At 45.8% G+C, this 10,000-nt stretch overlaps 1 protein-coding gene across 4 annotated transcripts in view; it reads left to right on the top strand.

Moving 5' to 3' along the window:
* patj (PATJ crumbs cell polarity complex component) overlaps positions 1-10,000 on the top strand; it is a 58,737-nt gene that overhangs the window by 39,247 nt on the left and 9,490 nt on the right. For all 4 annotated transcript variants that reach the window (XM_069722411.1, XM_069722410.1, XM_069722409.1 and 1 more), the window contains exons 30-31: positions 7,198-7,394; positions 8,256-8,347. In XM_069722411.1, the coding sequence (XP_069578512.1) occupies positions 7,198-7,394; positions 8,256-8,347 (289 nt within the window). The remainder of the gene's footprint in view (positions 1-7,197; positions 7,395-8,255; positions 8,348-10,000) is intronic.

Here is a 10,000-nt window from a genome sequence, read left to right as displayed (position 1 = left end):
GAGCTACTGTTGCATTGCAGTGACCTCCAGGAGCTGCTGCAGCACTGATACATACACAATGAGGAGGAGGAGGAGGAGGAGGAGGAGGTTCTGTTAATGTTCTTTACGTTTTTATTGAAACATGACGAGACTGTTGGGGAACAGACGTGTGGTATTTGGACTCTGGACATCACAGGAAGTCAGATGTTCCTGACGATGTCAGCAATCAGGTACCTGATGATTCTACGTCCCGCCCACCGATAGCTGTAACATGACTGCACCACAGAGCCGACCTCTAGTGGCACTCACTGGTATTGCAGCTTAAGGCCTCACTTTCCTGACCCGGAAGGTAGGAACACTTTTATAAACAGTCTGTGGCGCTAAAGACAGAATCACGTCCCTCTGGTGGACGGTGGGTATATTACACGCTCTGCTGTGTTGCACCTTTAGGACGTCGTGTTGTTGTTGTCGGTGTGACATCGACTCCGTCATGCTCTGCAGACACGTCGTCATGGTAATGAAAACCTCAGCAGGTCTGGCAGACACATGTTTTAATATCACTGAAATAAATCAGTCAGCTGATCGTGTGCAGCAAGTCCTGAACACGTTTAACAGACAATCCAGAACCGCTTTATTAAAGTCTTCATTCAGAGTTTTAAGAAACCTCCTGTCCTGTTCAGCTCCAGATAGAAACAGGAAGCTCGAGGTGAAGCGGACCGCACACTTCTGTTCCTGCAGCTTCGATCTGAAACGAGCGACAAACATCATCATCTCTAAAAATACAACTTTCCTTTGAGACTCAGAGGATCAAAAATAGTCTCCAGAAACCAAAAGAGCAGAAGTGAAGAGTTTCCTGCAGGAATCAGTGAGCTGATGAGTCTCGTCAACACGTCTGAACGTGTTCCTCCGGACAGTCGGGAAAATGTAAAATAAATACACAATGGGATGATTTGTAAATCACATAAACTCATTTAATAGAAAACAGACCAAAGACAACAAATCAAATGTTCATTTTGAATTTAATGGCAGCAACACGTCTATAAAGTTGTGAAGTTCACCGCTGTGTTTTAACAACACTCTGTAAACGTCTGGGACCTGAGGAGACCATTTTCTGGAGTTTTGAAAGTGAAATGTGGTCCCATTCTCGCCTGATAGAGGATTTCAGCTGCTCTTTCTCCGTTTAGGTTAGGTTAGGTAGTTACTTTATTAATCCCCGAGGGGAAATGTTTTCGCTACAGCAGCATACAGAAGCAATAAGATAATAATAGAATAATAGAAAGCAATAATATAGCAGTAAAAATATAAAATATAAAATGCACAGTATATACAGTACAGTATATATCTATATATATTATATACAAACAACCAAGAACACAGACAACAGTGTTATTGTTGTGTGATTGATTTTGCCAGAGGTGAGTTATTGTACAGTCTTATTGCGGTCGGCAGGAATGATCTCCTGTATCTGGAATGATCTCCTGTATCAGGAATGATCTCCTGTATCTGGAATGATCTCCTGTATCTGGAATGATCTCCTGTATCAGGAATGATCTCCTGTATCTGGAATGATCTCCTGTATCTGGAATGATCTCCTGTATCAGGAATGATCTCCTGTATCTGGAATGATCTCCTGTATCTGGAATGATCTCCTGTATCTGGAATGATCTCCTGTATCAGGAATGATCTCCTGTATCAGGAATGATCTCCTGTATCTGGAATGATCTCCTGTATCAGGAATGATCTCCTGTATCTGGAATGATCTCCTGTATCTGGAATGATCTCCTGTATCAGGAATGATCTCCTGTATCTGGAATGATCTCCTGTATCTGGAATGATCTCCTGTATCAGGAATGATCTCCTGTATCTGGAATGATCTCCTGTATCTGGAATGATCTCCTGTATCAGGAATGATCTCCTGTATCTGGAATGATCTCCTGTATCTGTCCTTGTGACAGCAGCTGGAGGAATCTTTTGGAGAACGTCCTCCTCTGTCCCTGCAGCAGGTGGAGAGGGTGGTCAGGATTATCCAAGATGGATAATAGTTTGTTCAGCGTCCTCCTCTCCACCACCTTTTCCAGACTGTCCAGATTGTAGCCGATGATGGAGCCGGCCTTCTTAACCAGTTTGTTAAGTCTGTTGGTGTCACCGGCTCCAATGCTGCTCCCCCAGCAGACTACTAGAAGTACAAAGCACTGGCCACAACAGATGGTAGAACATCTCCAACATCTCGCTGCACACATTGAAGGATCGAAGTTTCCTCAAGAAAAAGAGTCGACTCATCCCCTTCTTGTAGACAGCATTGATGTTGGTCTTCCAGTTCAGTCTGTTGTCATGGAGACACCAGGTACTTGTACTCCTCAACCATGTCCACCTCCTCTCCCAGAACTCTCAACATTTGAGTTGTTGTCTTTGGTGTATTTTCTATTAAATGTGTGTTTACGTGATTTACAAATCATCACATCACAGTGTCGTGATGATGTCACACCGTGGAGTCACATGACATCCAGCTGGTTTCTTCGTGTCGTAGCGAATGTCGGCGGCTCCGTGAAGAACATTTGATCCAAACAGCAGCTGCAGGTCAACGATTGGCTCAACATGGAGAACACACACACACACACACACACACACACACACACACACACACACACACACACACACACACACACACACACACACACACACACACACACACACACACACACACACACACACACACACACACACACACACACACACACACACACAGGAGATGGAGCTGGAGGGAAGCCACAGTCTCTGCTGCTGTGTTCATAGAGGCTGACCAGCCAAATCAGCACCGTGTGTGTGTGTGTGTTCAGATTTACTGTGACAAGTCACCTTGCTTGGAGCGCACACGGGTTCAGATTTCAGGAAAGCACTGAAGGCGAGCGTTCGATGTGATCTGAGTGTGTGTCTGTGTGTGTGTCTGTGTGTGTGTCTGTGTGTGTGTATGTGTGTGTGTATATTTTGACCTCTGGCCATGGCTCTGCATCCTCTGCAGACGTCTTCACGCTGAGGTCCAGATGTTCGTCCCGTGTCTGTGTTCTCCTGCAGTCTGCAGGGGGCAGTGAACGCACTGCTCGGCAGGAACATCTGTGTCCTCGGTGTGTTTGTCCATTAATCCGTCTCCGTTATCAAAGTGTCTTCAGTCTCTTCTTTTTTAACGAGAAGAGACTAAATAAATAACGTCAGCAGGTTCGTGACGTCTTCGGTGCGTTCACTGTCGCTCGTCCATCAGACATTCCAGATGTTGCGTTTCCTCGCCGTCCTTCAGCCTCCTCGTTCACTAAACTCTGCAAGTTTTATCCAAAATACATGTAAATTACATCAACATCTATTGAACTTGATTATTTACTTTTAAAAGTTGCAGGGCATGCTGGGAAATGGCGAGGCATCAAACTGTCAATAATAATTCGGTCAAAACTGAAACGCTCTGCTGCTGAAAACTGGAAAGAAATAATGAAGAGAATGATTCAGTCTTTTTCTACTATTTATCTGGAATCTTAACTTATTTAACTCTACATAAATACTGCGCATATATACAAACATTATACCACCAGCAGGTTGACATTCCTCCCTCATGTATCTATCTGGATGAGTTTTGGATATAAATGATATAGTTTATTAAAACGCTGACAGCAGCTGAATCTCAGCGTCGATTGTTCAGACTGAACCTCTTCCTGCTGAAGATAAATTCAGATCGACGCTGATGGATGAGTTGATTACTACACACACACACACACACACACAGACACACACACAGACACTCTCTCGTGCACTTCATCCCTTCCTCCTCTTCTTCTCGCAGCACGACGTGGTTTCCTTCATGAATCTGATTCGGTTTCGTTTTGCTGACTCGGCTCTTCTCTAAATGAGGTTTCAGGCTGCGGTCGGCCGTCGGGCCAGTTTGTCCTCAAACATCTGTTTGTTCTCTGTTGTAGAAATACTGTGTTTGTGCAGCTTCAATCTGAAGTGGAGGTTGTGAATCTGTGAGGAAGAGAGCTAAAGCAGGAAGTGAAGAGATGAAGGAGATCGAAGGTCTTTAACAGCAGCAGGATCGCATTTCAGTGGACGCACAGTGACGACGCTGCAGTTACGTTATTTGATTACGCAGCTCGTCTCTGGATCAGAATTTGGAGACTGTGTTTCTGCATTAAGCTGAACAGAGTTTATGTCGGCAGGTATGAATCTCACCTTCCTACCAAGGACACAGCTGGTTTTATGTCCACTGGTTGAATTTTTCTTCAGTAAAATGTTCCAGAACTGCAAGTTTTATCCCCAATTTTTTTTTTCTACCATCATGTTTATTTATTCTTAAAAGTTACAAAAGAAGAGGGCATGCTGGGAAATTCAAAGGCATTAAACTCTAAATGATTACTGAACCGTTCTGCTGAAAACTGTAAAGAAATAATGAAGATAGTGATTCGGTCGTTTCTCCGGGTCTGTAAAATGAAACCTTAACGTGTACGCGTCTCCGTAGACTCCATCTGTAGTACCGCTGAGGACCACTAGGGGCTGTCTCCATAGACTCCATCTGTAGTACCGCTGAGGACCACTAGGGGCTGTCTCCGTAGACTCCATCTGTAGTACCGCTGAGGACCACTAGGGGCTGTCTCCGTAGACTCCATCTGTAGTACCGCTGAGGACCACTAGGGGCTGTCTCCGTAGACTCCATCTGTAGTACCGCTGAGGACCACTAGGGGCTGTCTCCGTAGACTCCATCTGTAGTACCGCTGAGGACCACTAGGGGCTGTCTCCGTAGACTCCATCTGTAGTACCGCTGAGGACCACTAGGGGCTGTCTCCATAGACTCCATCTGTAGTACCGCTGAGGACCACTAGGGGCCGTCTCCATAGACTCCATCTGTAGTACCACTGAGGACCACTAGGGGCCGTCTCTAAAGACTCCTGTTCAAAAAGCATCAACTTCTGCCCTGAAATACAAATTCCAGCACTGTTAGGCCTCAAACACAGCAATGTTTGGGGGCATGTCTTATTGTGGTGTCAGGTTTCTGGTGTTGGCGGGAGGGGCATAGTGTCCTCAGATGATGACGTCTGATATCCTCGTCAGCTGGTGGTGATTCACACATGTAAACCTGTTTTATCTTCATCCCTGTGCGGTCGCCACGCCGATAACTGCTGTGACCTTTTAAATCCCAGAATGCATCACTGTAAAGTCCTGACATCACAACACAAAATCTCCGTATCTTCGGAGCTGCAGCTGTCCGCGGGAAAAAGGTCAGGAAGCAATGTGACGATTAAAACTCCCCCAAGTAGCTTTCATCCTCTCTGAACCAGAGTCTTCATATTACATTTCGTTTTTCTGACTCTTTTATCCAAAGCCACTTACAATAAGTTCATTTCAACCATTAGGGTTCAAAACCAGAACAACAAGAATCAAGAAAATATAATTATCTTCCAGAAAGCCAAACTACAAAGTTCTATCAGCAAGTTCTATTTTAAGATACTAAAGTTCTACTGTTCAAGGAGGAGGAGGAGGAGGAGGAGGAGGAGGAGAAGGAGGAGCGGAGTCGTGTGAGTGAATTTAGGAGGTTAAAGACCAGTCGAGCTGCTGCATTCTGGATGAGCTGCAGAGGTCAGATGGTACTAACAGGTAGACCTGCCAGGAGGGAGTTACAGTAGTCCAGACGTGAGATGACCAAAACCTGGACCAGAACCTGGACCAGAACCTGGACCAGAACCTGCACCTCCTTCTGAGTGAGAAGAGGACGTATTCTCCTGATGTTGTGCAGCATGTATCTACAGGAACGTGTTGTTGCAGTGATGTTGGCAGTAAGAGAGAGTTGACTGTCGAGTGTCTCCGAGGTTCTTATCAGTCAGGGTCGGGATAACAGAGTTGTTGAAGGTAGTAGTCAGGTCGAGGGTGGGAGAGTCTTTCTCTGGAAGGAAGAGCAGTTCGGTCTTGTGGAGGTTGATTTCCAGGTGGTGTGAGGACATCCACTGAGAGATGTCAGTCAGACAGGCAGAGATTCATGAAGCTACCTGTGTTTCAGATCTGGAAAAGAGAGGATCAGTTGGGTGTCATCAGCATAGCTGTGGTAGGAAAAGACATGCGAGTGAAGGACAGAGCCGAGAGAGTCGGTGTACAGAGAGAAGAGGAGGGGACCCGGGACGGAGCCTTGAGGGACACCAGTAGTGAGAGGACAAGGTTCAGACACAGATCCTCTCCAAGTTACCCGGTAGGTGAGGTCGTTGAGGTAGGATGAGAACAGGGAGAGAGCAGAGCCTGAGACACCGAGGTCCTGAAGGAGGAAAGAAGGATCTGGTGGTTCACTGTGTTGAATCCTCCCCCTCCCCCTCCTCCACCTGTCGGGTCCTTCAGGACCAGCATTGGGCCCCTGATCATTTGCAGTGGGACTTCTACATTATTTCTAATCGACCTTCAGGCTTCTTGTTAAAACTCCTGTGAGCCGCAGCTGCTTCTTTCTTTTATTAAAGATGAACTCACATGAATAATAAAATCTACTTTTTAAAGAATAAAGCGTTCCCTGAGAGTTCAGACGTGGCTGAGAGGCCTCGTCTTCTTTTATTTTGACAAGTTCCTACATGAACTGTGAGCGTGTCGGTTTTAAACGTACGAAGACAAAACAAATGATTTATTTAAAGTAACAGCTGAGTCGTTGTTTCTGCAGGAACACGTTCAACATCCGAGAACATGAGGATCATGTTTCTATCTGGTTTCTTCTTTGGAGAGTTTTAACCTGCATTTGTGGACGCAGCGATGAACTGTGTTCACAGACGATGGTTTTCACAAGTGTTCCTGAGCCCATGCAGTGATTTCCACTCCAGAATAGTGTGTTTTTAATGCAGTGCTGCCTGAGGGCCCGAAGATCACCACCATCCAATATTGGTTTCCAGCCTTGTCCCTTGTGTTCAGAGATTTCTCCAGATTCTCTGAATCTTTTAATGATATTATGAACCGTAGACGATGAAATCCACTAATTCTTTGTAGTTTTACGTTGAGGAACATTATTCTTAGATTGTTGAACTATTTTCCAACACAGTCTTTCAGAGCTGTTTTGGAAACATGGTTGTAAATCTGAGGAGCTCTGACTTGATAGACTGGGACAGAAAATATATTCTGATTTTCAATTTTACAACCTCAGTTAAGACGCTAAATAAAAAACAGAACGTGATGATTGATGAATTCCTCCTCCCGCTCCTCCTCCTCCTGCTGCAGAGCGTTGGTGTGAGCGTTATGGAGACCTACAGGGGGAGCTGCTGTGCGTGGAGCTGGAGAAGGAGCAGCAGGGTTTGGGTCTCAGCCTGGCCGGGAACCGGGACCGGTCCCGCCTCAGTATCTTCGTGGTGGGCCTCCATCCGGGGGGGCCGGCGGCCCGTGACGGACGCATCCGGGTCGGAGACGAGCTGCTGGAGGTCAGCAAGATTATTATTATTATTATTATCCTTCTACATTAGTAATAATATTAATAATATTAATAATATAATAATACATATTATCTAGGAAGCAAGGAAACAATTCAGCACAATAAATTAAAAATAAATGAATGCATGTGTGTGTGTGTGTGTGTGTGTGTGTGTGTGTGTGTGTGTGTGTGTGTGTGTGTGTGTGTGTGTGTGTGTGTGTGTGTGTGTACACGTTTTAGTGCATTATAACATTTTAAATCCTTCTTTTGATGTAAAGTTATTGATCACATAAAGTTCCGTTTTTAGCTGCTGGTCATTTTTATGTCATTTAAGCCTGCAGAGTGTTTGTCGCCCCCTGCTGCCGGTCAGAGATATTACAGTTATTCTCCTAAATATCCACCGCTTCTGCTGGGAAACGCTGGATTCATTGTTTGGAGCCTGAGATTTTTGTCCATCTTCTTGTTCTTGATTTCGATGAACGCCTCATAAATAATGGTTGTATTTATTGATTTATTAGTTTTACCTGCGAATATCACGTGTAAGTGTTGGGATGCACCGAGAGTTAATAAATGATTAATAAACATCACTAATTCAACTGTTGACAGCAGATCTCCAACAGAGCGACACAGTTAACATGAATTACATGAATTAACTGTTAGTTAACGCATAATAAGTGTTAACTAACAGTTAATTAATGAACCTGATTATAAAGTGTTTAATTCCTGTAAATAGCAGAAATAAAATGGAGTCAGAAGCAGTTCAGTTTCTCGTGTTAATGTTTTTCGTGATTATAAATTGTTTCCTGTTATTGATGGATAAGAAGTGATCAGCTGGCTCAGCTCTGATCTCACCTGTCCGTCTCTCCGGCAGATCAACAACCAGGTCCTTTATGGGCGGAGCCACCAGAACGCCTCGGCCATCATTAAGACCGCCGCTGCCAAGGTGAAACTCATCGTGCTCAGGTAGGACTGCAAGGCATGCTGGGAAAACCTGTTTGGTTTTCTGTACCGTGTTTATTTCATCACCATAATGGCTCATGGAAGAGATGAAGAGGAGGAGGAGGAGGGAATGAAGAGGGGACGACGGTTCCAGCTGAATGTGTTCTGACTAATCAGCTCTGAGTGCGAAGCAGCTGATTGTTCAGTCGAGAGGCATCAAACTCATCACTTTCACTGTGTGGGGGGGACGACAGGATGAAGAGCTGAGGAAGAGGAGGAGCTGCCGAACACAAAGACATGAACCACACACTGATGTCACGTCCTCCATAAACCTGATCAGACACAGTTCAGAAGCTGCTTGAGAATCGGTCCGATTTTAAGTTTCTTTCAGTATCACAGCAATCCAGTGATGGTTGTGTGATTACCCATGATGCACTGCAGTCAGGAGCTGCTCACACACACTTCTGCTGCTGTTAAAGGTCCAGTTCATTCTGTCTCCATGATGTCTCCACGATGGATTCATGAAGAGTTTGTGGGTCGTTAGTGCGGCCTGAATATTTAAACCAGTTTAAACGATGATGTCATACCAGGTGTTGGAGGTGTCTGATTGGATGTCTCCTCCTGTGGTTCCTCTCCATCAGCTCGTGCTCAGTCGGAGGTCACCTCACGGTTTCCTGTTGTCATGGCGCTCCTCTTTCCTCCTCCTCCGGCTCTGATTGAATCGTGTCGCCGCGTTCAGCTAGGTGACAAAATCTCGTTAAAGTCGTGTCCACGCGGCGCCGCTGAATGATTTATGTCTGGATAAAGGTCGCCGTGGCGATGAGCAATGGGATGAGCAGGGGGCAAGGAGCTTTAGAGTGTATCGCCATGGAAACAGAGACGGACGGACCACGCAGACGTCCCCTCTGTCTGCACTTCTCACTTCCTGTTTTATTGTTTTTTCAGAATAAAATGTCAGTTTGCTGAAGGATGGAAACAGATTCAGACGTTTCTAAAACAGCTTTTAATCATGAACAGAGTTTAACTACAGCTCAGAGGGACAGGAAGTGATGGACGTCTGCAGGTGGTAGAAACGTTCTCCCGTCCATCAGAGACGTCCCGCTGTCCTCTCAGAGACAGAAACAACCAGCCTGACTGACAGCAGGAGGCTCGGTGTGACGATGACTCCGAGCCTTCGTCTCCACAGATGGCTCCACTTAGCAGCGACGCCTCAGATCCAAGCTGGCGGCTCGGCGGCGGCTCGGAGAACCCCGCGGTGGTTCTGGAACATCTGGCAGCACGGAGCAGATGTTGGTACCGTCTCCCTCATCACCTGCCGGTTTTACCTCCGTTACCCCGGAGACGGATGCTCAACTTGTTCAGCTGTTGATGTAATAAATACAGTTTCACCCAGAATCCTCCCTGAGTGCGTCGAGGAGGAGGAGGAGGAGGAAGAGGAGGATCTATCTAATTTCTTCATTTCAGGCCTTAAAGGATCACTCGACTGTCAACTTTAACTCGACTCCTGAGTGGGAGGAGCTTCTTATTGACGACAGACCACAGACTGTTTGTAAAAGAGTTCGTAGCTTCAGGTCTGTAAAATGGTTCTGATCCAGAAGTGTCTTCAGCTGCAATACCAGCGAGTGCCACTAGAGGTCGGCTCCAAAAAGCCTCCGGCTCCATAGACTCCCATTCAAC

This window comes from Brachyistius frenatus, unplaced genomic scaffold (assembly GCF_029030835.1).
Source record: "Brachyistius frenatus isolate BFR_SWC_R1_liver_20210118 unplaced genomic scaffold, ASM2903083v1 Contig_291, whole genome shotgun sequence".
NCBI lineage: Eukaryota > Metazoa > Chordata > Actinopteri > Embiotocidae > Brachyistius > Brachyistius frenatus.
The sequence above is the reverse complement of the archived record's forward strand: the minus strand, read 5'-3'. Positions and strand labels throughout refer to the sequence as shown.